General features: G+C 45.2%; 1 protein-coding gene across 1 annotated transcript in view; it reads right to left on the bottom strand.

Annotated features, from left to right (window-relative positions):
* The window catches only part of LOC126985855 (protein dachsous-like), a 139,417-nt gene that overhangs the window by 94,312 nt on the left and 17,315 nt on the right, over positions 1-27,790 (bottom strand). The window contains exon 2 of the mRNA XM_050841326.1: positions 20,376-22,465. Coding sequence (XP_050697283.1) covers positions 20,376-22,277 — 1,902 coding nt within the window. The 5' untranslated portion in view covers positions 22,278-22,465. The remainder of the gene's footprint in view (positions 1-20,375; positions 22,466-27,790) is intronic.

Raw genomic sequence — 27,790 nt, 5'->3', positions numbered from 1 at the left:
CTGTTCTATTTCCTTAACTCCTTTTTCTTCCTCTTCCACATCCTCCCTCCTCCTCCTCCTTATTCCCTTGTTTCTTTCACTTTCTTTTCTTCCTTTTCCTTTTCATTCAACTCTTCCATTTCCTGTCTTTGCTCTTCTTCCCAACCCGACCTCCTCCTCCTCCTCCTCCTCCCTAACCTCTCCTTCATCCCCTCCTCCTCCTCCTCCTCCTCTTACTCCCAATCATCATAATCTTCCTCTTTTGCCTTACCTAACTTTTCATCCTCTTTCAACTCTCCCATTTCCCATCTTTCCTTTACATCTTCACCCCCAACCCCTCCTCCTCCTCCTCCTCCTCTTCCTCCTGCTCCTCTTCCTCCTCCCAATCATCCTAATCGCCCTCTTTTGCCTTACCTAACTTTCAATCTCTTTCAACTCTCCCATTTTCCATCTTTCCTTTACATCTCCACCCCCAACCCCTCCTCCTCCTCCTCCTCCTCCACATCCCGCTCCACACCTCGCTGGCAGCCGGGAGGGTAACGTGTCACCTCGGCCGCGCTACAAGCATTCCTGGCGCGCCGTTTGCCACACAAAAACAAGAAGCGCCTTTATGAGCAATCACTTCTGGGCCAGACCTGAGGTGACACACGCAAAGAGGGAGGGGGGAGGGGGAGGGGGGGAAAGAGGAAGGGGAGGTGAAGGATGGGGAGGAAGGGGAAACAGGTAGGGGAGGTGAAGGATGGGGAGGAAGGGGAAAGAGATTAGGGAGAGGAAAGAGATAGGGAAGAGGGAGAGATATGAGGAGGGAAGGAGAGGGGAGATAGAATGATTGGGGAGAGAGATGAGGTGAAGGTAGAAAGATTTTGGGGAGATGGAAACAGAGGGGAGAGAGAAAGAGAGAAGGGAGAGAAATGAGGGAAAGGGAGAGGGGGTGAAAAGGGGAGGAAAAGATAGGGGAGGGGAAAGAGAGGGGAAAAAGGGAGGAAAGAAAGAGGGGAGAAGGAAAGATGGAGGGTAAGAGGGAGGAAGAGATGAGGAGGGGAGAAAGGAAGAGATGGGGGTAGAGAGGAGAGAGGAAGGGAAAGAAGAGATAAGGAGAGAGAGAGAGAGAGAGAGAGAGAGAGAGAGAGAGAGAGAGAGAGAGAGAGAGAGAGAGAGAGAGAGAGAGAGAGAGAGAGAGAGAGAGAGAGAGAGAGAGAGAGAGAGAGAGAGAGAGAGAGAGAGTCACAAGTGGGTCATCTTCAGCCATCCGCGGGTCACGACCCTACCCAAGTTCCAAACCAGATGCCCCCCCCTCCCTTCCCCTCCCCTCCCCTCGTACCCTCCCCCTCCCCTATACTCTGCGGCTTCTTCCTCTTCCCCTCTTCCTCTTTTTCCCTTTTTTTTTTCACCAATCCATTCTTCCTCTTCCTCCTTTAACACTCTTTCTCTTCCTCTTCCTTTCCCACTTTCTATTTTCTTCTCCTTTCCTTTTTCTCCCTTTCGGTTTCCTCTTCCTCTTTTCCTTTCCTCCCATCTCCCTGTTTATCCTCTTTCCTCTTCCTTTTCCTCTTATATCTTTCTCATTTTTTCATTCTATTTCCTTCTCATTTTATTCTTTTATCCTAATTTCTTCCTCTTCCGCTTTTTTCTTTTCCTTCCTTTCTCTTCCTTTTCCACCTCCTTTATCTCTTATCTTCTCTTCCCTCCATTTTTCGGCATAGCAGTCCTCCTTCTTCTTCTTCTTTTACTTCTTCTCCTCCTCCTCCTCCTCAGCCATACCTCTGTCTTCCCTTCCCTCATTTTCTCCTCAACCATCACCTCCTCCTCCTCCTCCTCCTCCCTAACACTAGCAATTGTCAAAACCTCAAGTAATGACAGATGAGAGAGAGAGAGAGAGAGAGAGAGAGAGAGAGAGAGAGAGAGAGAGAGAGAGAGAGAGAGAGAGAGAGAGAGAGAGAGAGAGAGAGAGAGAGAGAGAGAGAGAGAGAGAGAGAGAGAGATATAGTTTTATGATTATATAGATTTCTTCTCTCTAATTAGCGTGAAAGGTGTTGTAGAGAGAGAGAGAGAGAGAGAGAGAGAGAGAGAGAGAGAGAGAGAGAGAGAGAGAGAGAGAGAGAGAGAGAGAGAGAGAGAGTAGGGTGACTTATTCCATATACGGCCCCCTTGTGTGTGTGTGTGTGTGTGTGTGTGTGTGTGTGTGTGTGTGTGTGTGTGTGTGTGTGTGTGTACTTTATTAATGGCAGACAGGTGCAAGAAACGTTTTAAAACAGGTGTGTATGGAGGAGGAGGAGGAGGAGGAGGAGGAGGAGGAGGAGGAAGAAGAAAAAGAAGGAAGGAAGGAATAAAGGATGAAAAAAAAAACGATGAATGAGGAAATGATAAATAAAAGAAAACAGTTTAGAAAGAAAAAAAAAGAAAAAAAAGGAGAAACAGTAAAAGAAAAAAAACATGGGCGTGGCGAAGGCTGTGTGTGTGTGTGTGTGTGTGTGTGTGTGTGTGTGTGTGTGTGTGTGAAGGGAGGGAAAGGGGAAGTGATGAATGATTAAAATAATGGAGAGAAAATGGAGAAGAAAAGAGGCCTATGAGAGAGAGAGAGAGAGAGAGAGAGAGAGAGAGAGAGAGAGAGAGAGAGAGAGAGAGAGAGAGAGAGAGAGAGAGAGAGAGAGAGAGAGAGAGAGAGAGAGAGAGAGAGAGAGAGAGAGAGAGGGGAAAGTAGACTAAAAAGAAAAAAAAAGAGAAAGAAGAAGAAGGAAGGAGAGGGAAGGGAAGGGAGGGTAAGGTAAGGTGGGCAAGAGAGAGAGAGAGAGAGAGAGAGAGAGAGAGAGAGAGAGAGAGAGAGAGAGAGAGAGAGAGAGAGAGAGAGAGAGAGAGAGAGAGAGAGAGAGAGAGAGAGAGAGAGAGAGAGAGAGAGAGAGAGAGAGAGAGAGAGGGGGAGGGAGGGAGGGAGGGAGAGAGAAGGGAGGGGGGAGGAGGGGGGGCAGGGGATAATGGAATCCCTCCACCACACCATCTTCCAACACGCTAGAGAAGAAGTTGGCTTTAGCGGCGCATTCGACTGCTCCTCCTCACCTCCTCCTCCTCCTCCTTCTCCTCCTCCTCCTCCTGAACCAATCCTGGGGGGGGGAGGGGGGGGAGAGGAGGTAGAGGGGGACGGGGGACATTCCACAGCACGGAGGAGGAGGAGGAGGAGAGAAGAAAAACGAAGAGAAGAACGAAGATAGGTAAAGATGTAATATTAGTGGAAGAAGAAGAGGAAGAGGAGGAGGAGGAGGAGGAGGAGGGGAAGGAGGAGGAGGAGGAGGAGGAGGAGCTAGTGCAGGAGGGGTGGAGAAAAGAAGAGAGGAGGAGAAGAAAAAGACGAAGAACAAGAAATATGGAAGTTACTGAAAGAAGATGGGGAGGAAGAAGAAGAAGAAGAAGAAGAAGAGGAGGAGGAGGAGGAGCTAGTCAAGGAGGAGGAGGAGGAGGAATGGGTGAGTCGAATACACCTCCACTCCGACCCGGCGTCTACCTCCATGCAAGACAGGGTTACCACTGGCCCATGAACAGCGGTGCCAAATATCTCTCTTCTCCTCGCCCCCCCGCCACCCCTGCCCCCCCTACGCCGGGTCCAAGGGGTGCCAAGGGAGCCCGAAACATCCCCCCCCACGGCCCCGCTCCCGGATAGGCACTGGGGCGGGGCGGGGGGGTAGGAGGGGGCGATATTCGGAGATGTGTCAGCGGGGTGAGGTATGGAGAGCCCGGGGCAGCGGAGACGAGCGAGGTCCAACTTGGAGGAGCGAGCGGGAGAGATGGACGACTGGGGACACCTCCTCCTCCTCCTCCTCCTCCTCCTCTTCTAGCTCCTCCTTCTCTTCTTCCTTCTTCATCTTCTCCTTCCTTCACTGGCTTCTATATTTCTTTTCGTTCTGGTTTTTCTTTTTTTTCTTTTTTCTTCCTCTTCCTCCTCCTCCTCTTCTTCCTTCTTCATCTTCTTCTTCCTTCACTGGCTTCTATATTTCTTTTCGTTCTGTTTTTTTTCTTTTTTCTTCCTCCTCCTCCTCCTCCTCCTCCTCTTCCTTCTTCATCTTCTTCTTCCTTCACTGACTTCTATATTTCTTTTGGTTCTGGTTCTTCTTTTTTTTTTTCTTTACTACTTCTATATCGGTTCTCCTCCTCCTCCTTCTCTTCCTTCTCCTCCTCCTCCTCCTTCTCCTCCTCTTCTTTCACTATATCTTTACTTCATTTCGTTATCATTTTTATTTTCTTTCTTTTTCTTCTCCTCTCCTTCACTACCTCTTCATCTGTTCTCGTTTTAATGTCTTTCCTTTCTTCTTCTTTCCCCTCTTCCTCTTTTATTCCTTTTCCTTCTAATCTTCCTCCACTACCTCTATTTCCACTCCTCCACTAGACTTCTTCCTCAATACCTACACTTCCTCCTCCTCCTCGTTCTCCTCCTTCCCCTCAATCTCTCCATCACCACCTCCTCCCTCCCCCCCATAACCCAAATCCTCACCTCAACCTTATTAAAAGAAGCATAATAACATAAGTTTCATTTAGTACCGTATAATATTTTCAATCCTCTTTTTTTTCTTCTTCCTTTCTTTATTCGCAAGAACTGTAAGAATGAGAGAAGCGAAAGGGAAGAGGAAAATGAAGAGGAGAGGTATGAAGAGGAATACTAAAAAAAACAAAAAGAAAAAAAACAAGAAAAAGGACAAGACAAAAAAAACAGAAGGAAAGAAGAGGAAGAGGAGGAGGGGGAATGAAAAAAAAGAGGAGGATGTTAATGGTAAGAGGAAAAAAAATGTAGAAAGAAGAAGAAAGCAAGAAGAGAAAGGAAGAGAAAAAGAGGATGAAGCGAAGGAGGAAGAGGAGGAAGGAGAAATGAAAGAAAGAGAACGCCAGAATCAAAAATATTTAAAATTCTTAAGAGAAATTTCAATGCTTCCGTAGATACCAATCCAAATAAAGGAGCCTTCAATGAAAGCTGGAAGGAGAAAAGAAGAAAAGAAGACAACAAGAAATGAAAGAAGGAGAGAAAGAAGAGGAAGAGGAGGAATGAAAGAAAGAAGAAGAGGAGGAGGAGTAGAAGGAGGAGGAAGAGACCAAAACGAAAGATGTATTATATTTTTCAACGCAAGAGATTTCAATGCTCGCGAAGATACCGATCCAACTGACGGAGACAAAAAAAAAGACAGAAAATACGGTTCACAAGACAATAAATATGAAAGAAAGTAAAGGATAGGATAGAGAAGGGAGAAGAAAGCAAGAGACAAATATGATAAATAGATAGATAGATAAATAAACGTAGAATGAAATTTATGCTGAAAGTTTTGAGAATTTCAGCGCGAGGATAGAAAGAAATCGTGTATCATTCTCTCTCTCTCTCAATCCTGCCTCTTTTACATTTCCTCCTCCTCCTCCTCCTCCTCACTACTTCCTCCTTCCCACCTCCACCACCACCTCCTCCTCCTCCCTCCCTCCTCCTCCTCCTCCTCCTCCTCCTCTTCCTCTCATATCACGGAGGTGTTAATAAAGCAGGATTAAGATGGTATTAACATGTTTTTGCTAAAATTGAGGAAGGGAGAGAGAGAGAGAGAGAGAGAGAGAGAGAGAGAGAGAGAGAGAGAGAGAGAGAGAGAGAGAGAGAGAGAGAGAGAGAGAGAGAGTCTTCACAAGTCTTAAATCACCCTAACCTCCTCTTCTGCTCCTCCCCTTCTTCCCTCTTCCCCTCCTCCTCCTCCTCCCTCTCTCCCTTCCTTCACTCTCCCTCCTCCATTCCTCGCATCACCACTCCTTTTCTTCCTTCCTTTATTCTTCCTTTTCTTTCTTCTTCATACTTTCATCTTTTTTTTTGGTTTATCTCCTTCAATTCTTCTTCTTATTGTTTTTTTTTTTCCTCTTGTTTTTTCTTCTCTTCTCAATTCAATATCCTCTTTTATTAATTTTCTTCCTCTTCTTCCGTTCTGTTTTACTTCATTCATTCCCTCTTTTTTTCCTTCTTTCATTCTGTTTATGCTTCCTCCTTTCCTCCTTCCTTCTGATGTCCCTGTTTTTCTTTCTTCCTTCTGTTCCTTTTTTTCTATCATTTTCCCTCCTTTACTGTATATCTCCTTCCATTCTCTTGTCCTTCCTCTTCCTTGTTTTATTCATTTTGCATCATCTTATTTATTTTCATGTATTTCTCTTTTCTTCCACCCTATTTATTTTTTTCCTTCCTCCTTTCGTCTTTTTTTCCCTTTTCTTACTCCTTTCCTTCTTCATCATTTTCTTCTCTTATTGCATTTTTATTTTAATTAGTATCCACCCTCCACCCCCCCCCTCTCTCTCTCTCTCTCTCTCTCTCTCTCTCTCTCTCTCTCTCTCTCTCAATGACCAGAATCTTACAAAATCTTCCATAATATTCCTTTACCTCCTCCTCCTCCTCCCCCTCCTTCTCCTCCTCCTCGCTCCCTCCCTTCCTTACAACCATTCTTCCTTCCATCCAACCTACCTACCTAACGTCTCTCTCTCTCTCTCTCTCTCTCTCTCCCTCAGGCTCCTCCATACCTGACCCAGCACCTCCATCCGCTCTCTCTCTCTCTCTCTCACGGACAGATACAGAGATACACTCCTACACAACTAATCCCAAACACACACACACACACACACACACACACACACACACACACACACACATACACACACACGCACACACACACACACACACACACACACACACACACACACACACACACATAGCACTGTCTTCCTCCCATCACGTGTTCCATTGTGCGGCTTGACAAGACATAGGCGATGACAAAGAGAGAGAGAGAGAGAGAGAGAGAGAGAGAGAGAGAGAGAGAGAGAGAGAGAGAGAGAGAGAGAGAGAGAGAGAGAGAGAGAGAGAGAGAGAGAGAGAGAGAGAGAGAGAGAGAGAGAGAGAGAGAGAGAGAGAGACGAAAATGAATAAGAACGAAGAGGAAAGATAATATTAAGAAAAGGAAATAAAAGAAAAGTATATCAAATGAGAAAGGAACATCTGTATCCCTTTTCTTCTTTCTTTTATAAGTCACTCAAATTCATCTTTCCTCCTTTTCTTCCTCGTCTATTTTCTTCATCCTCCCATTTTCCTTTTCTCTTACTTCCCTTCCCTTTCTCTCTCTCCTTCATTCATAACTACTACTACTACTACTACTACTACTACTACTTCACCTGTTACAACTTTTTATATATCGCTGTGTGTGTGTGTGTGTGTGTGTGTGTGTGTGTGTGTGTGTGTGTGTGTGTGTAAACTGAACTTCCAGAAAAACCTCAAAAGAACGTGAAAAGGAGGTAAGAAGGGAGGAATGGAGGGAAAATGAGGGAGAAGGGAGGGAGGGAGGAAAGGGAGGGAGAGGGAGGGATATTCGGAGGAAAGGTATCTTAATGGAGGCAAATGACAGAGGGCTGGAGGGAAAGGAAGGAGGAAAGGTAGGAGGAAAGGTAAAAAGGGAGGGAAGAAGGGACAGGAAGGGAGGGAAGGAGGGAGGGAGAGGGAGAGAGAAAGGGAGGGAGGGAGGGAGGGAAGGGAAAGGACAGGAGGGAGAGGAGAAAGTGCGTGAGAGAGAGAGAGAGAGAGAGAGAGAGAGAGAGAGAGAGAGAGAGAGAGAGAGAGAGAGAGAGAGAGAGAGAGAGAGAGAGAGAGAGAGAGAGATGATCCAATAAAAGGTAAGAGATAACATAAGGGGAGAGGGAGGGAGGGAAGATAAAAGGGAGGAAGAGGAGGCATAGTAAAAGGAGGAGGAAGGAAGAAGGAAACAAAAGGAGGAAGAGGAGGAGAGAAAAGGGAAGAGAAAGAGGGAGAGAGAGAGAGAAAGAGATAACAGGTAGAAGAGAGGGAGGAGGGGAAGAGAAGAGAGAAATGAAAGGAAAGAAAAGAATGAAGAAGAAAGGAGACAGATAAATAAAGATCAGTAGAAAAGGAAAAGAAACAGAAAGAAAAGGTGAAAGAAGATAACAGAGAAATGGAGGAAGTGAAAGAAGAAAGAAAGAGCAAAAAGGAAAAAAAGAGGAGAGGAGGAAAAAAGGATAAAAGAGAAAGAAAGTAAGGACAGGTTGGAGGAAAGAAAGAGGAGAGGGAGGAAAGATAAGGAGGGAGAGAGGAGGAGGGGAGAAGAAAGGACAGTGAAGGATGGGGAGATGGAAGAGAGGGAGGGATGAGCACCAACAAAAGGAGGGAAAAGGGAGAGAAAAGAGGAAAAGAGAGTAATTGGATCATGAAGAAATCTGCCAAGTGGAGCAAAAGAGAGAGAGAGAGAGAGAGAGAGAGAGAGAGAGAGAGAGAGAGAGAGAGAGAGAGAGAGAGAGAGAGAGAGAGAGAGAGAGAGAGAGAGAGAGAGAGAGAGAGAGAGAGAGAGAGAGAGAGAGAGACACAGAGAGAGAGAGAGAGAGAGAGAGAGAGAGAGAGAGAGAGAGAGAGAGAGAGAGAGAGAGAGAGAGAGAGAGAGAGAGAGAGAGAGAGAGAGAGAGAGAGAGAGAGAGAGAGAGAGAGAGAGAGAGAGAGAGAGAGAGAGAGAGAGAGAGAGAGAGAGAGAGAGAGAGAGAGAGAGGAGGAAAAAGAAGGAAATATCAATGAAGAGAGAAGTGGAGAAAAGGAAAAATGAAAGAATGGAGAGGGAGAAAAAGGAATGGAAGATGGAGAAGAGAAAAAGGAAGGAGGAGGAGGAAGGGGAATGGAAGAATAGATGAAGTGAAATAGGAATGGAAGATAGGGAAAAAAATAGGAGGAAAGGAAAGAAAGAAAGGAAGAGAAAGGAGAAATGGAGAGAAATAGAAATAGGTGTGGAGGGAAAGTTACCTACGCTTACATTCCACAGGTAGACAAACACACCTAAGCCTAATTAACAGGTAATAAAATAATAATAATAATAATAATAATAATAATAATAATAATAATAATAATAATAATAAGGAAAACAATACAACAAAGACAACAACAGAAGATCAGTGACCCGAAACATTAGTAGAAGAGGAGGAGGAGGAGGAGGAGGAGGAGGAGGAGGAGGAGAGTAAACAGGAAGGATTTGTTTATAGACGGAAATATAGACTTAAAGTGATCAGAGAGAGAGAGAGAGAGAGAGAGAGAGAGAGAGAGAGAGAGAGAGAGAGAGAGAGAGAGAGAGAGAGAGAGAGAGAGAGAGAGAGAGAGAGAGAGAGAGAGAGAGTTGGGTTCAGAAAAGGTTCAGATCTCCAATGAGGAATACGGAGGAGGAGGAGGAGGAGGAGGAGGAGGAGGAGGATCAGAGAGGAGGGATAAGAGGAAAGGAAAGAAGAAAATTATAAGAAGATTAAGTGTGGTTTCGGAACAACTTAATCTCAAAGGAATAATACACACACACACACACACACACACATAATAATAATAATGACAATAATAATAATAATACTCTTAGGAATCTTAAATCAGACACACACACACACACACACACACACACACACACACACACACACACACACACACACACACACAGACCTCTCTTCCCGTCTCACAAAAGTTGCTCCACACACCAAGGAAAAATAAAACAATAACAAAACAAAAACAAAACAAAAAACACAAAAAAGAAAGATGCCCAAACAGACAAAACAACTTATCACTCACTAATTAACCTGTTCAAATAAATACTAATCCATCTATTTATCTACCTGAGCTGAAGTGTCTATTTATATTTACTAATCCGCTAAACTTCTTAATATTTACCCGTCTTTATTTTATACCTTTGACCCGTGGATGGCTGCTTCGACCCCTGTGACCCTTCCTGACCTGACCTGACCTACCTCGCGTGACCCAGCTCGCTACCTCACCTGCCCCTTGTAATCCACCTGCCTACCTGGGATCATTAGGAGCTACCTGTGAAAAGTGTGGGTGGTTGGGGGGAAGGGGAAGCGGGGAGTGTGTGTGTGTGTGTGTGTGTGTGTGTGTGTGTGTGTGTGTGTGTGTGTGTGTGTGTGTGTGTGTGTGTGTTTATCTTCTTGCTCTAATCTGTTCCTCTCTCTTCTTTATTGCTCTTACTTGTTCCTCTCTTTATTAATCTCTTTTGTTCCTCTCTCTCTTACTCTTACTCAAATTTGTTCCTCTCTTTCTCTTACTCTCATTTATTACTCTCTCTCTTACTCTAATTTGCTTCTCTTTCTCCCTTACTCTCCTCTGTTACTCTTCCTCTCTATCTCTCTTTCCCTTCCTCGTATTTCTTTCTTTCATTTCTCCTTTCATTATCTTTGTGCTTTCCTCTCCTCTGCCTTCCTTTCTTTATTTCGTTTTTTTCATTTACTTCCTTAACTCCTTCCTCCTCCTCTCTTTCTCCTTTCTTCCTTCCTTATTTTCTTATTTTACTCCCCATACCCCTCGGCAATTTCTCTCTCTCTCTCTCTAAGGTAAAAACATCAGGGTGAAGGAAGGGGAGGGAAAGAAGGGAGAGAGGAGATAACTTGAAAGAAATGAATTATGATAAGAAGGAAGAGATAAAAGAAGATAAATGAAAAATAAAGAATAATGTTTAAAAGGAGGAAGAGAAAAAAAGATAATACAAAAAAAAAAGTTATGTAAAAGATTTTATGTATTGATTTTGACGTTCTGGTGTGTGTGTGTGTGTGTGTGTGTGTGTGTGTGTGTGTGTGTGTGTGTGTGTGTGTGTGTGTGTGTGTGTGTGTGTTACAGCGCACTTAAAAACCACAGTAACCAGCTAGTGTGGACGTGAACGCATCATAACATTCCTACACACACACACACACACACACACACACACACACACACACACACACACACACACACACACACACACACACATACAAACCTACCCACCAACCTACCAAGCCTTCCATAACCCCTTCCTCCTCCTCCTCCTCCTCCTCCTCCTCCTCCTCCTCCTCCTCTTCCTCCTACCAAACGATTTATGACTTAATTGTCGACTAGTCCCGTCACCTGCCTCCTCCCACACACGGCGGGAGGGAAGAGGAGGAGGAGGAGGAGGAGGAGGAGGAGGAGGAGGAGGAGGAGGAGGAGGAGGAGGTTGTGGTGGCGGTCTTATAGTCCTCCTCCTTCTCCTCTCTAGTGATCCCCCTCACCTCTTCCTCATCTTCCACAAGGAGGAGGAGGAGGAGGAGGAGGAGGAGGAGGAGGAGGTAAAAGGCAAAGTAATGGAAGTAATAGGAAAAAAAAATAATGATAAAAATAACAAGGAAAAAAAGTGGAAGAAAGTTAAGAAGAAGACAGAAAAAACAACCCTGGAACACAAGGGAAAGAAAAAAAAGAAAAACAGCAACAACAACATAAACGAAGATAAACGAATGAAGAAAAAGAAGTAAAAAAAAAAAAAAGGAGAGAAACGCAAAACAAGGCACCAGAAATAAGGAAAGGAGTTTTAAAAGATGTGTGTGTGTGTGTGTGTGTGTGTGTGTGTGTGTGTGTGTGTGTGTGTGTGTGTGTGTGTGTGTGTGTGTGTGTGTGTGTGTGTGTGTGTTTGTGTGTGTGTGTGTGTGGATGGCCCAAACCACAGTCACAACCACAGAGATGAATCAATTTCACTGCCGAGTAACACAACTCAACCACACGGAGAACCACCACCACCACCACCACCACCACCGCTATCATTATCATACCAGCATCACTATCACCACCACCATCAATATCATCACTAGCATCCTCATCACCACCATCACCATTATCATCACCATCAGCACCACCACCACCATAACCACCACCACCACCACCACCATCATCACCATCAAGGATAAAGTTAAAGGAAAAAGGAAAAAGAAAACAAAAAAGAGTAAATGATAAATGAGAGGAAAGAAGAAAAAAGTTAAATAAAAAGTAAAAACAAGTAAAAAGTAGGAGATAAAAAAGGAAGAAAAAGGTCCATGTGATAAATACACGTAACGCAAATGAAGACAAATAAAAATAAAAGTAAATAAAGTAAATAAAAGATGAAGAAAATAAAAGAAAACGGTAAAATTAAACCAAAAAATATAAATGATAAAAAAAGAAAAAAAGAAACCAATGAATAAAATAAAATATAAAGGTAAAAGGAAACTAAAAAGTATAAATGATAAATAAGAAAAAAAAAGAAAAAAAAAAAAAGAAACCGCTCATCTATCGCTTCCAATCCTCTTATGTTTGTTCTCGATTCTTTGTTATCGAATCGAAACCTTGAACACACCTGCAAGATACACGCAAAAACTCTCTCTCTCTGTTGTGATTTTTTATTTTATTTTATCTTTAATTATTTTCTTGCTAGTAACAGTATTAGTATTAGTATTAGTAGTAATGTAATAGTAGTAGTAGTAGTAGTAGTAGTAGTAGTTGTAGTAGTAGTGATAATAAGAAAAAGTTAAGAGGAAAAAGAGGAAAAAGAAGAAAAAGAAGAAGAAGAAGAGAGAGAGAGAGAGAGAGAGAGAGAGAGAGAGAGAGAGAGAGAGAGAGAGAGAGAGAGAGAATATTAACTTAAAATTTCTTGTTTACCGCAAATACTTGAAATCGCTTCCACCATGACGAGGAGGAGGAGGAGGAGGAGGAGGAGAAGGAGGAGGAGGAGGAATGAGATGCATGAGAGATCGGAAGGGTGTGATGTAGGAGGAAAAAAAAAAAAATTGAGATGTTTGGTGAAAGAAGAAAAACAGAAAAATAATTGGAAGAACAAAGAAAATGAGTGAATGGAAAAGAGGAAAAGAAAGACAGAAGTTAATGTAGTAGTAGTAGTAGTAGTAGTAGTAGTGGTAGTAGTGGTGCTGGTTGTAGTAGTAGTAGTAGTAGTAGTAGTGGTACTGGTTGTAGTAGTAGTGGTAGTAGTAGCAGTGGTAGCAGTAGTAGTAGTAGTAGTAGTAGTAGCAGTAGTAGTAGTAGTAGTACATGAGAACATAATAACGTAGGAGTCTGCAAGAGGCCGGTAGGTCTGTACAAGGCAGCTCCTTTGAACCTAAGCTCCCGTGAATCTAACCCCACCTAATATCGCTGCCCATGAATTTATCTAATCTATTTTTGAATTGGCACTCATCACATGACTGCTCAGCCTCTTCCACTCATTCACCACTCTGTTAGTAAACCAATTTTTGCCTATGCCTCTGTTGAATCTGAGTTTATCCTGTTTAAACCCATTACTACGTGTCCTACCCGGTTCTCTTACCAACAGAAAATTATGAATATCTCCCTTATTAAAGCCCTTCATCCATTTATAAACCTCGATCATGTCTCCACGCACCCTTCGCCTTTCTAGAGAATGCAAGTTTAACTGTTTGAGTCTTTCCTCGTATGGCAAATATGTAATAGTAGTAGTAGTAGTAGTAGATAAAGAACCACATTACTACTACCACTACTACTACTACTACTACTACTACTACTACTACTACTACTATTACTAATACTGCTACTATCAATACTACCACTACTACTACTACTAAAAAAAAAGACAAGATGAAAAGGGAAAAACATAACATTTGTGGAGAAAAGGAAGAAAGAAATGAATGAAGGAAGGAAGAACTAAAGGAAGGAGAAAATAAGGAAGGGAAAGATCATGAAACAAAAATGAAATAAAAAAAGACGAGAAGAATATAGAGAGAAGCGGAACGAAAAGGAAAACGAAGAGAACGCCAAATAAAAGAAGAAGGAGGTGAAGGATAGGGAGATGGGAAGAGCAAAAAAATACGAGACGAAGAAAAGAGAAAGGAAATAATGAGATAGAAGAAGAAAAAGGAGAACAAGAAGAACAAAAAGAACAACACGAAGAATGAAAAAGAAACAAGTAGAAACACAAACAAACAAAAGAAAATACCAAAAAACATAAAGAAAAAGAAGAAGAAGAAGAAGAAGCAACCGAAGAAAACGAAAGAGGAAGGAAAAGAAAACAAGAAAGATGGAGAGCAGCAGGAGGAGCAAGAAGAGGAGGAGGAGGAGGAGGAGGAGGAGGAGGAGGAGGAGGGTGAGGAGGAGGAGGAGGAGGAGGAGGAGGAGGAGGAGGAGGAGGAGGAGGAGGAGGAGGAGGACGGGTAGCCACTAAGGAACTCAAAATCTTCACCCTCAAGATACCTCAATTTAGGGGCGAGAGTTCCTTCCGAGCGGACGATGCACCGTGGTAAGCGGCAACAGGAGGAGGAGGAGGAGGAGGAGGAGGAGGAGGAGAGACAGCAGGCGACACAGACTCCAACCAACCTCTGCTTCTGCTTCTCTCAAACCCCGCCCCCATTCTCTCTCTCTCTCTCTCTCTCTCTCTCTCTCTCTCTCTCTCATGTCGCCAGTTGAACCCTATGATGTGTGTATGTGTGTGTGTGTGTGTGTGTGTGTGTGTGTGTGTGTGTGTGTGTGTGTGTGTGTGTGTGTGTGTGTGTGTGTGTTCTTTTTTGCGTTTTTGTTTTATCTAAATTCTTCTTCTTTCCCTTTCCTTCCTCCCTTCCTTCATTTTCTATCCTTTTTTTTTTTAGTTCAACTCCTAATCATCCTTTTGCTTTCTTTCCTTCACTCTTTTCTTCTTCCTTTCAACTTGTCTTTCTTCTTTTCATTTCCTTCTCAATCGCTAACTCTACTTCCTTCCTTCCTTCCTTCCTTCCATCTATTCTTCTCCTTCTTCTTCCTCCCTTCCTTCCTTCCTTTCTTTCCTATTCTCCTTTTCCTTCCTTCATTTTTGTTTGCATCAGAGTAAAGAAGTAATGAGGGAGGTGTGAGAGGGAGGGAGAGGGGGAGGGGAGGGGGCAGGTAAGGTTAGGTAAGGGGGGGGGGAGGGAGAAAGGTAGGTAGGGAGGTAGGTAAAGAGAGGGAGGAAGTCTGCCCACACCAAAGCGACACACACCTTGGAAGAATGTGTGTGTGTGCGTGTGCGTGTGTGTGTGTGTGTGTGTGTGGAGGGCGGGGGTAAAGAAGACGCAGGAATAGTTGAATGCTCTCTCTCTCTCTCTCTCTCTCTCTCTCGCCATTAACACCTGGTATACCTTAATTATCTTATTCTCACCTGTCCGTCTGTCTATTAAACGTCATCTGTCTGTTTTCTGTATGTCTGTTAATATGTGTCTGTCTTTCTACCTGTCTGTCTGTCAATTTGTCTGTTTATAAGCTGTCAGTAATTAGTCACAGTTCTTACCTGTACGTGTCTTTCTGTGTCTGTGTTTGTCTATATGTTTGTGTCTCTGTCTGTCTATCTGTCTGTCAAATTATGTCTTGTCTGTTATAAGCTATTTGACAGGTGTTGGTGAGCTGTCTGTCTGTCTGTATATGTGCGTCTGTTTAACTATCTGTCTTGTCTGTTATAAGCTATTTGACAGGTGTTGGTGAGCTGTTTGTCTGTCTGTATATGTGCATCTGTTTAACTATCTGTCTTGTCTGTTATAAGCTATTTGACAGGTGTTGGTGAGCTGTCTGTCTGTCTGTATATGTGCGTCTGTTTAACTATCTGTCTTGTCTGTTATAAGCTATTTGGCAGGTGTTGGTGAGCTGTCTGTCTGTATATGTGCATCTGTTTAACTATCTGTCTTGTCTGTTTGTTATAATTATTTGTCTGTCTGTATATGTGCGTCTGTTTAACTATCTGTCTTGTCTGTTATAAGCTATTTGGCAGGTGTTGGTGAGCTGTCTGTCTGTATATGTGCATCTGTTTAACTATCTGTCTTGTCTGTTATAAGCTATTTGACAGGTGTTGGTGAGCTGTCTGTCTGTCTGTATATGTGCGTCTGTTTAACTATCTGTCTTGTCTGTTATAAGCTATTTGACAGGTGGTGGTGAGCTCTGTCTGTCTGTCTGTCTGTATATGTGCGTCTGTGGCTGTCTGTCTGTTTACCTGTCTGTGTCTGTCTATCTGTTTGTTTGTTTACCTGTTTTATAAGGTGACGGAAAGCCAGTAATTAGTCACTTTTCGTTACCTGTATACACCTGTCTGTCTGTCTCTCTGTCTGCCCGTCTGTCTGTTTTAACCTGTCTTAAAAGGTGACGAAGAGCTATTAATTAGACTACTTTTGTTGCCTGAATAAGTCTGTCTGTCTGTCTGTGTCCTGTATGTGTGTGTCTGTCTGTCTATATCCAGGTATGTGTTTTCCGAGTTACCTGTAATTTACCTCATTCACGCCACTCACCTGTCTCGTATACGCACATTTTGGACGCCGCGGAAGCTCTTAAACGCACGCACACACTAACGCACTGAACCCTTTCCTTACTCGCTCCCCTTTTCTACCCCCACACCTCTCCTGTCCCCTCCCCTTCCCCTCCCTTGCCTTCCTACCCCCTGGACGGCAGACGCACGGGTTGACGCGCATCTTAAACGTTCCACCCGACGCAGGCCTCAGCGGGGGAGTCATCACGCTGCCCCGACGCGCGCCCTTGCATGAACGGGGCGGCCAGGAAGGGTGGCCATACAGGGAGGCGATGGGAAAGACGGGAGGAGGAGGAGAACGGAAGACATGCGGGGAGGCGAGGGAAGAGGAAGAGAACGGAGTGGAGCAGTCACTGGTGTAGGAGTGGATAGGACAGTTTGTTATGGAAAGCTCAACAATGAATAACAGAAGTAGTGGGATACAGAACACAGCCCTGCGGAACACCACTGTTGATAGGTTCAGAGGAAGAACAGTGACCGCCTACCACAGAAGAGATAGATCGGCCTGAGATACAAGCACAAAGAGGGGGTTAGAATCCATAGGAGGGTAGTTTAGAGAGCAAAATTTCTGCCACTCTGTCAAAAGTTGTCGATGTTCAAAGGCCAGTTCTACAGTCCAGTACAGCAAGTTCGTAAGCTCCCCAACCAAACACAAAATACGACGAAAATTCCTTGTATTGTGTTTGCGATTGATATAAACAAGATTAAGCCTGGTATTTTAAGACACTTTGGGTTCTCACATCAACTATTTCTAAAGGTCAAAGAGGGGGTCAGTCGTGTTCTAATGAGTGTTTCTTCAGGTTCATGGTACAGAAGAAGACTCACACTACCACCAGGGTCATAAAACTACCCCTGGAAATGCCCACAACACCTACGAAAGCCTTGACAAATATGTGTTTCTTCAGGTTCATGGTACAGAAGAAGACTCACACTACCACCAGGGTCATAAAACTACCCCTGGAAATGCCCACAACTCCTACGAAAGCCTTGACAAATATGTGTTCTTGGGCGGCGAAATGTCTTGTAATGCGACCCTAAATTTTAGCAGACCACACGGGAAGTCTTTTTAGTATCTGGTATTGGGAAGAAAAAACGGATCATTGTGAAGATTATACTTTGGTTTGGGCGCTTGCAATGACTCTGTTGGACTGTCGAAGTGGCCCTAAGGCAACAGAAAAAGCTTTAACGAAACGGCCGAGAGAGGACGACGAGGAGTCAGTTTGGAAGGCAAGAAGATCATCCGGAGTTGATAGATGATTACGCACTTCCCTGTTAAGTACCGTTTCAAAAGCTTTAACAAGACGAGAAAGCAAAGCAACAGGACGGTAGTTTGAGGGATTTGAGCAGTAACCCTTCTCAGGCACAGGCTGTATGTAGGAGTACTTTCAGCTATCCCTTAACAGTACCTAAACCATTTTCCTATATTCATTAACTCTCATTTTCTTCGATAACCTGAATTTCCATAATTTTCGCGAATTTTCAGCATCAATATTTAAATGGTTTTTCTTCCCATTAACCCCTTGGATGCGGACCACCTACAAGAAGACATTACTAAGCTAAAGGAGTGGATCAGTAAGTGGCTGCTACAATTCAATGAAGAAAAATGTAAAGTCATATAACTTGGGAGGGGAAATCCAGCATACCAATACCACATGGGAAACACTCCACCATCCAACACTGAGGCAGAGAATGACCTGGGACTATCTGTTACCAGGCTACCAGTGAAGGCCAAATCCGTGCCAATCGCAGCGGACGGGTTAAAAATCTTCTTGCATATAATTTATTTCGCATTAATAGGTAGGGGTTGTAAGGCAGAGACACAAGTACACGACTCATTTTAATAACGTGGTGCTGGAGGAGCCGCCTCGACAACACGGAAACAATTCTTTTTTCAGCTCAGTTTTGTCTTCGATTCGCATATTTTCAAAGTAGAAATATGTATCGACTTTCTACAATTTCATCTCACATCTACCGTGTTTGTTACGCTGCGCTGTAACATCACACAAACAAACTATTTTTCTGATTAAATTTAGATTGTATTTTGCTTCACTTAGTTTCCAGAAGACAAAACTGTATCGACTTTCTACAATTTCATTTCACATCTTCCGTGTTTGTTACGCTGCGCTGTAACATCACACAAACATAAACTATTTTTCTGATTAAATTTAGATTGTATTTTGCTTCACTTAGTTTCCAGAAGACAAAACTTTATCGACTTTCTACAATTTCATTTCACATCTTCCGTGTTTGTTACGCTGCGCTGTAACATCACACAAACTATTTTTCTGATTAAATTTAGATTGTATTTTGCTTCACTTAGTTTCCAGAAGACAAAACTGTATCGACTTTCTACAATTTAATTTCACATCTACCGTTTTTGTTACGCTGTGTTGTAGGCATCACACACACATAAACTATTTTCTTTATTAAATTTAGACTGATTTTTGCTTCACTTAGTTTCCAGAAGACAAAACTTTATCGACTTTCTACAATTTCATTTCACATCTACCGTTTTTGTTACGCTGTGTTGTAGGCATCACACACACATAAACTATTTTCTTTATTAAATTTAGATTGATTTTTGCTTCACTTAGTTTCCAGAAGACAAAACTGTATCGACTTTCCACAATTCGCTCTTTATTTTTACCCAGCCTCACAAACACACCGTACAATATTTTCCTCCCGACATTATTTTGCTTTCTCTTTTACTTAATAATTCCCAAGCCAAATACTGTAACGACTTTCTACAATTCTCTCTCTCTTTTTTTTTTCCTGCGTTGTGTCGTCAGCGTCTCACAAACATGAACTATTTTCTTCTCCACTTCAGTTCGGTGTTTGCTTCAAGTATTTACGAAACCAAAGATGGACTAACTTTCTATAATTTTCTTTTATTTTTTTCCTTTTTTTTCCTTGCGGTGTGTTGTCTTACATAACATAAAACATTTTTCTTTCTGCTCCCATTTTTTTTTGGCATTACTTCCAAAGGCAATAATGTATGACTTTCTACGATTTTTCATTTTTCTTTTTTGTTATTAGATTGTATTCTCATTTTGTATCATTGTAGCTACAGCCAAAAACTAATGTACGGTATATCTCCCTCTTTCCCTCTCCTCTCTCCCCCATGGCGTGCTGAAGGCGGGGTAGGGGCGGTGCGGGGCGGCTGAGGGATCCTGGGGTGGGGTGGGGGGGATGAAGGGGGCACTGGGCATGTTCAAGGTGCTCGCAAACTCTACTTGTCTTAACGGCATATTGAAAGCGCCTCAAATTGAACATATAAACCATTTTCCTTTTCGCTTTATTTTGTAGTTTGACTGTACCAAAAAAATGTATAGATTCTAGGATTTCTATATTTTTCAACCCTTTTATATTTTAGTTGGAAGCGCCTCAGACAATCAAAATACTTTCCTTTTAACTTCATTATGGTTTTCGATTTACGCGTTTCCCAAAATTCTAAAATGTATTAAGTATGATTATTTCTTGATATTTCTTTTTTTCTCCTTACCAGTGTGTTGGAAGCTATGCCTTAACACTACCTAAACCACTTTCTTATTAATTACCTCTCATTTTCTTCAATAACCTGAATTTCCATCATTTTCGCGAATTTTCAGCATCAAAATTTAAATGGTTTTCCTCCCCATTAAAAATCTTCTTGTATATATTTTCTTTCGCATTAATATTTTTTTTTAGTAAACTGTCTATTTATGCACCGTGTATTCAAATCAACTTATCTATCTATATATCTATTAATCTATCTATTTATCTACCTACCTGCCTACTTGTTTCTCTGTTTATCCATCTATCTATGTGTTTATCTACTCAAATAAAGAAAGACGAAGAACAGAGACATAACAGCTCACCGCACACTGTTTTTGGTTTTCTTCTATAAGTCAGAATAGAAAGTTAGCATACCCAACAATCATGTGTGTGTGTGTGTGTGTGTGTGTGTGTGTGTGTGTGTGTGTGTGTGTGTGTGTGTGTGTGTGTGTGTGTGTGTGTGTGTGTGTGTTTTTGTGCGTGCAGAGGTGACACTCCCCGCGCCGCTACCCTGCAGTTGCCTGTTTGGACTTTCCGGATCAGGGACGCGGCGAGAACAGGTAACAAACACAGGTGAGGGGACGGGAACATGGAGGTAGGATGGGACAGGTGTGGGGGAGGGGGGCGAGAGAGGACAGGTGTGCGGGGGGGAGGGGGGGGGAAGGGGGGGCAGATTTAGGTGGGGCAGATAACACAGGTGACAGGCCGAGACAGGTGTGAGGTGGAGCGGAGGGGAAAGGGTGAGGGGAGGGGTAACACAGGTGAGGGCCCGGGCAGCACAGGTAAGTAAAGGTAAGTTGCGGTACTCACCTTGAGGATGCAGGTGGCCACGGCCTCGGACTCGTGGACGGACACGTTGTAGAAGCTCTGGTCGAAGATTGGCTCGTTGTCGTTGACGTCCATGATGGTGACCTTGACGGTGGCGGAGGAGGAGAGCGCCGGGGAGCCGGAGTCTGTGGCGATGACGGTGATCTGCGGCTCCGGCTCCGTCTCGCAGTCGACGTGGGTCCGCGTGGTGATGAGGCCCGTGCGGGAGTCTATCTGGAACCAGTCCGAGTGCGTCTCCGGCGTGTTGCGGATCGAGTAGGTGATGACGGAGTTGTTCCCCTCGTCCCGGTCCAGCGCCGACAGTTGGAACACCGACGTGCCGGGGTCCGCCACCTCCAGCACGTTCGCCTGGTACACCGTCTGATCGAACTCCGGCGCGTTGTCGTTCATGTCCGTCACCTGCAGGTCGAACTTCCTGGAGGCGTGCAGCGGCGGGTTGCCCATGTCCGTGGCGAACACCACCAGCGTGTAGTTGGGCTTCAGCTCGCGGTCCAGCGGACGCGACACCACCATCAGGTAGATGATGCTATCCTGCGTCGTTAGGTCGAAGTGGCCGTCGCCGCCCTCCAGCGTCACGCTCACGTTGGCGTACTCCTCCTTCGAGTCCGGGTCGTTGACGGAGATGCGCGCCACGAACTCACCGGGCTGCGCGTCCTCAGAGATCTTGGGCGTGGCGTCGTCGGAGAGGAAGATGAGGTTGATGGTGGGCTGGTTGTCGTTGACGTCGATGACGCGGATGGACACGAAGGCGGTGGTCTCGAGGGGCTGGTCGCCGTTGTCGCGCGCCACCACCAGCAGCTCGTGCACCTCCTTGGCCTCGAAGTCCAGCGGCCGGTTGACGGAGATCACGCCGGACTTGGGGTCGATCTGGAACATGTTCTCGCGGTCACTCTGGCGGCGGTTGATGGAGTAGGTGATCTTGCCGTTGTCGCCGGCGTCCGTGTCCGTGGCCAGCACCTGCAGCACCGAGGTGCCGATGGTGGCGTTCTCTGGCACGGTGGCGAAATAGCGGCTCTGGTTGAAGATGGGCTGGTTGTCGTTGACGTCCTGGATGGTGATGTTGACGGTCATGGAGCCCTTGAGGGGCGGCGACCCCCCGTCCCAGGCCTCGATCAGCAGCGAGTAGAAGGCCGTGGTCTCGCGGTCAAGGAAGCCGTTGATCTGCAGGTCGAGGTAGAGGACGCTGTCCCGCTCGCGGTGCGACGAAAGGCGGAAGGCGTTGTTGACGTTACCAGACACGATGCGGTAGCGCTGCGTGTTGAAGATGCCCAGGTCGCGGTCCCGCGCCGGCGCCAGCGTGCGTTTGACGTCCCGCGGCGTGTTCTCCGGGAAGTCAATGTTCATGACGGCCGAGGGGAAGGTGGGCGCGTTGTCGTTCTCATCCTTGACGCGGATCAGCACGCGGATGCTCTCGCCGGACTGCGGGATGGCCACCAGCGAGTAGGAGGCGCGCAGCTCGCGGTCCAGCACCACCATGGTCTTGATCTCGCCCGTGTCCTCCTCGATGCGCAGGTCGGAGTCCACGGGGCTGCCCGGTACGGGCACGATCAGGTAGGGCGGCGAGGGCGGCGGCGGCTGGCCGGGGTTACTGTCACCGATGTAGCCAATGTTGGTCCCTATCGCCACGCCCTCGGACACCTCGAACTCCCGCACGTACTCGGCGGCGGCGGGGCGCAGCAGCAGCAGCACCAGCGGCAGCAACACGGCGGCGCGCGGCGGATGAGTCCTGTCACGGCCGGCCACTGTCCTCGCCCCCGCGCGGCCCTCGGCCACGGCCCGTCTGCGGCCCCGGCAGCAGTGGGGGCGGCAGGGGGGCGCGAGGGCGGCGGAGTGGGAGGGGACAGCCGGCCCCCTCCCCTCCCCGAGGCGGCGGGGCTCACACATCACGCCGGTGCATCACGGCGCCACACACCACCGCGCGGCGACACAACCACGGCACTGCACACCCGCACGGCGCACACCACGGAGGCGGCGGAGGCGGCTCGGCGTCACGGGCCGCGGTGACGCTCACTGCGGCACGACACTAGCACGACGCGCACGCCCCCAGCACGCCGCCCGCGCCGTCCACCAGCCTGTAGGGGAGAGAGAAGACGGGGGTTAGATGGGCTGAGTGTGTGTGTGTGTGTGTGTGTGTGTGTGTGTGTGTGTTGCAATGTGTAAGGAATGCGCTTTGGCACTGTGTGTGGGTGGGGGAGACACAGGTAGAATTGAAAATAAGAACAGGACATGCGGCAGACAACCAAAAATCATCATCATCAGGGCACGCGCGCGCGCGCACACAAACACACACACACACACACACACACACACACACACACACACACAGACCCCCCTCCACACCACACACAGAGGACACAACGGCTTAATAATAATGACGATAATAATAATAATAATAATAATAATAATAATAATAATAATAGTGACGACACGAAGGAACTAAACACCACCACCACCACCACCAACAACAACACCACAACCACCAACACCACCACCACAACCACCACCACCACCACCACCACTCCCCTCCACCCACCTCACCACCCTCTCAACACCTTAATTGATCGCCTCTCTCACATGTGTCGTCGCCTTGCTAAATTATGAGAGAAATTGTTGTCGTGTTGCGCGTGCGTGTGAGTGTCGCCGCGCGGGAACGTCGACCAATGGGAGACAAGGAACAGGAGGAGGAAGGCTGTGATTGGTTGGTTGGCGTTTAGGTGTCGTTAGTACGTGCCATGTCGTTGTGGAGGAGGAGGAGGAGGTGGAGGAGGTGGAGGAGGAGGAGGAGGAGGTGGAGGTGTTGGTGGTTGTGGAGACCTGAAATTGCATATAGAAAAGGAAGAACTGGAGAAGAAATAGGAAGAGAAAGGAGAGGAAGACGGGAAGGAAGAGGAGAAAGACGAGGAGGAAGAGGTGAAACTGCATATAGAAAAGGAAGAACTGGAGAAGAACAGGAGAAGAAATAGGAAGAGAAAGAAGAGGAGAGAGAGGAAGGCGAGGAGGAAGAGGAGGAGGGAGAGGAGGAAGAAGAGGATGAGGACGAAGAAGAGAGGATGAGAAGGAGGAACAGGAGGAGGAAGACAAGAAGGAAGAAGAGGAGATGAGGAGGAGAAAAGGAGGAGAACTAAAAAACAAAACAAAAAAACAACAACAGCGGAGACGAGATGGTAAAAGACGATAGGAAAGAAAAGAGAAGAAAAAGAGGAATAAGAAGTGAAAAGGAGAAGAGGGTGAAGGAAACAATGAAGCGAAGAAGAAAAGGAAGAAAAGGGAGATAAGAATAGAATAGGGAATGAGGAAACAGACGAAGAGGAAGGCAAAAAAGAGAAAAGGAAGGAGAGAAAGATGGAAGGAGAGGAAAAAAGAATGGAGAAAGAAGTGGGAGGAAAAGACGAAGATAAATGGAGATAAAAGAAGGAAAGGGGAGAGAAAAGGAAGGAGAGAAGAAAGAAGAGAGTGAGGGAGGGAAATAAAGGAAGGTAGGAGAGAGAGGTAAGTGGGAGGGAATGATAGGGAAGAGAAAGATGAAGAGAGGGAGAGGAGGGAAGGAAAAGGAGAGGAAAGAAGGGAAGGAAGAGAAGATGGAGGTGAGGATGGGAAGGAAAGGAGAGGAAGATAAGGAAGAGGAGGAGGAGGAGGAGGATAAATGGAGAGAAAAAAAAGGGAGAGAAGAGCGAAGAAGAGTGAGGAAGAAAAGAGGAGGAAGACAGGAGAGAGAAAGGTAGGCGGGAGGGAAAGATGAGGAAGAAGAGAGAAAGAAAAGAAGAGGGAGAGAAGGAAAGAAGGGAGGGACAATAGGAGAGAGAGAGGGAGAGAAGGAAGGGAGGGAGGGAAGGCAAAGGGAAGCAAAGGATTGGAGGTATACGGAGGGAGGGAAGGTGAGGAAAGGTGGGGGGGGGGGTGAGGGGGGGGGGGCATTCCACACACACCTGCCCTTCCCACCCTTACCTGTCTTCCTCGGCCTCACCGTGCACCTGCCTCCTCCTCCTCCTCCTCCTCCTCCTCCTCCTCTCACAATCAATCTTTCTCTTAAAAAAAAAAAAACGTATGCCCTCCCCCATGATTCTTCAACCACACCTCTTCTCTTCTTCTCTTCTTCTTCTTCTCTTCTACGCTTCTCTCTCTTCTTTAATTATCTCTCTATCGTTCCTCCTCTTTCTATTCTTCAAAACGTCTCAATTCTGTTTCTTTATCCTCTTCTCTTCTCTTCTCCTCTTCTTTACTCCTCTTTTCTCCTCTCCACCCATCTGATTTGTCTTTTTCTCTTTCCTCCTTTCCTTCCTTTCCTCTTTCTCTCCCATTCTCTCTTCCTTTTCTCTTATCTACTCTTCAATTGCTTCTATTTCTCTTCGTCCCATTGCCCCTGTATCTCTTTTTTTCTCCTTCTCCCCTTTATTCTCTTCTCATCTCTTCACTTTTCTCTCATTCTCTTCTTCTTCATTCCTCTTTACTTCCCTTAATTAACTAAATCACTCCTCTCTTCCCCTTTTTTCTCTAACTCCCTCTTCTCTTTTTTCTCCTTCTTCCTTCTCTCTCACTTCCTCTCCTCTTTTCTTTTCTTCTTTCTACCTTTACAACCTCCTCCTCCTCCTCTTCCTCCTCCTCCCCTCATATCCTCTTTATCTCTCCCATTCTTCCTTACACTAAGCAACACTACCCCCCCCCCTCTCTCTCTCTCTCTCTCTCTCTCTCGGTCATTAAAATTTGAGGAGAGACTTTAATATGAGGTAAGTTTAATAGGGTGCTGGAAGAGGAGGAGGAGGAGGAGGAGGAGGAGGAGGGACGAATGGAGGGAGGAAGGAAAAGGGTGAGGGACGAAAGAGGAAAGAGGAAGGGAAAGAAGAAAGATATATGGGAAGAGGAAAGGAAGGAAGAGGAAGAGGAGGAGAAGGTATATAAGGAAGGGTAAAGGAAGACAAAGGAAGACAAAGGAAGAAAGGAAGTAAAGATAGGTAGATAAACAGATAAACAAAAGGAAGGAAGGAAGGAAGGAAAAAAAAGTAAAGATAGAAGGCAAGAAAGAAAGAAAAAAGAGAAAAAGAAAGAAAGGAAGGAATGAAGGAAGGAATGAAAGAAGAAAGATTATGAGGAGAGAGAGAGAGAGAGAGAGAGAGAGAGAGAGAGAGAGAGAGAGAGAGAGAGAGAGAGAGAGAGAATAAATAAGAGAAAACAAGAATTCAAACAGGACGAGAGGGAAGAAACTGATCAAGAAAAAGAAGAAAAAAAGAAGAAAAATGAATACTGGGGGAGCAGGAGGAGGAGGAGGTGGAGGAGGAGGAGGAGGAGGAGAAGATAAAGAACAGGGGAGGAAAGATAAAAAAAGAGAAGAGAGGAAGAGAAGAAAAGAGAAGAAGAGGAGAAAGAAAAGAAAACCAGGAGAGAAGCCAAAGAGGAAATAAACGGATGGAAGAAGAAGAAATAGAAGAGAAAATAGAAGAGAAGACAAACAGAGATAATAAGAGATAGAGAACATTGAAGAGATAAAGGAATAGAGAAGGATGAAGAGAAGAGAAGAGAAAATGAAAGAAAAGGACAAAAGACAAAAAAGTAGGCGAGATGAAGTAAATTAGAGGAGAAGAGAAAAGGGGAAGAGAGAAAAGAGAGAAAAGAGAGAGAAGAGAGAGAGAGAGAGAGAGAGAGAGAGAGAGAGAGAGAGAGAGAGAGAGAGAGAGAGAGAGAGAGAGAGAGAGAGAGAGAGAGAGAGAGAGAGAGAGAGAGAGAGAGAAGCGAGAGCAGTGTGGAGGGAAGGAAGAAGAGGAGGAGGAGGAGGAGGAGGAGGAGGAGGAGGAGGGGGAGTATTTGCTCATGGGATTGCAGTGAGGCGTGAGAATAGAGAAGTCTGAACCACCACCATCACCACCATCACCACCTACCAACATCACCACCACGACTATCACCACCTCCACTACCAACATCACCACCACTATCATCATCACCACCACAGTCACCACCACCACCATCATCACCACCACCACCATCATCACCACCACTACACGGTCCGAATAACATCTCTACCATCCCTATCAACATCACCACTGCTATTGTTATCTCTACTACTACTACTACTACTACTGTGGTTCTATATAGTATTTTTTCAACTAACTATTGCTTCCCTTTTCAACTATTTCGTCTTCTCTTTCTTCTTCCTTTCTTCCTCCTCCTCCTCCTCCTCCTCCTCCTCCTCCGCCTCCAACATTCCTGAACCTCCGCCGCCGCCACCACCAGTCCGACACACACACACACACACACACACACACACAAACGTCCTTTTTCACTCACCTCAGTCTTTTTTCCTTATCGCGTTCAATCCAAGAAACATTTTATTATTATTATCATTATCATTATCATTATTATTATTATTATTACATTTATTGATCAGGGGTTGTAGTAGTAGTAGTAGTAGTAGTAGTAGTAGTAGTAGTAGTAGTAGTAGTAGAAGCAACCCGTTCAACACACACCTGCTACCTAATTACGCACCTTTCTCTTCACCTGTTCACCTGAGTTCATATGCCGCCCTTTTTACCCTTCTGTTGTTGTTTATTTCCCTTGCACTCTCTTCAACATTCCGTTTTTGCCATTTTTTTATTTCCTTTTTATTCCTTTTCACATGCCCATTTTCCTTTTTTTAGGCTTCCCCCTTTTTCTACCCTTTTTGGATGGAATTAGAAAGAGCTAAAGTAAAAAGGGATGAGAGAATGAAGATACTGGTTAACTCTTGCATCAGGAATATGGACCAAGGAAAGGGATGAGAGAATGAAGATGCAGATTGCCTCTTTCATTAGGAAGTTGAACTGTGACAGGGATAAGAGAATGAAGATACTGGTTAACTCTTGCATTAGGAAGTTAGACCAGTGAAAGGGATGAAAGATTGAAGATACTGGTTAACATTAAGGAGTTAGACCAAGGAAAGGGATGAAAGGATGGAGATACTGGTTACCTCTTGCATTAGGGAGTTAAATGGTAAAAGGGATGAGAGAATGAAGATACTGGTTAACTCTTGCATTAGGGAGTTAGACCAAGGAAAGGGATGAAAGAATGGAGATACTGGTTAACTCTTGCATTAGGGAGTTAGACCAAGGAAAGGGATGAAAGAATGGAGATGCTGGTTAACTCTTGCATTAGGGAGTTAGACCAAGGAAAGGGATGAAAGAATGGAGATGCTGGTTAACTCTTGCATTAGGGAGTTAGACCAAGGAAAGGGATGAAAGAATGGAGATACTGGTTAACTCTTGCATTAGGGAGTTAGACCAAGGAAAGGGATGAAAGAATGAAGATACTGGTTAACTCTTGCATTAGGGAGTTAGACCAAGGAAAGGGATGAAAGAATGGAGATGCTGGTTAACTCTTGCATTAGGGAGTTAGACCAAGGAAAGGGATAAAAGAATGAAGATACAGGTTAA

The sequence above is a fragment of the Eriocheir sinensis genome, chromosome 60 (genome assembly GCF_024679095.1).
Source record: "Eriocheir sinensis breed Jianghai 21 chromosome 60, ASM2467909v1, whole genome shotgun sequence".
Lineage (NCBI taxonomy): Eukaryota > Metazoa > Arthropoda > Malacostraca > Decapoda > Varunidae > Eriocheir > Eriocheir sinensis.
This window is presented reverse-complemented; position numbering and strand designations above follow the sequence as displayed.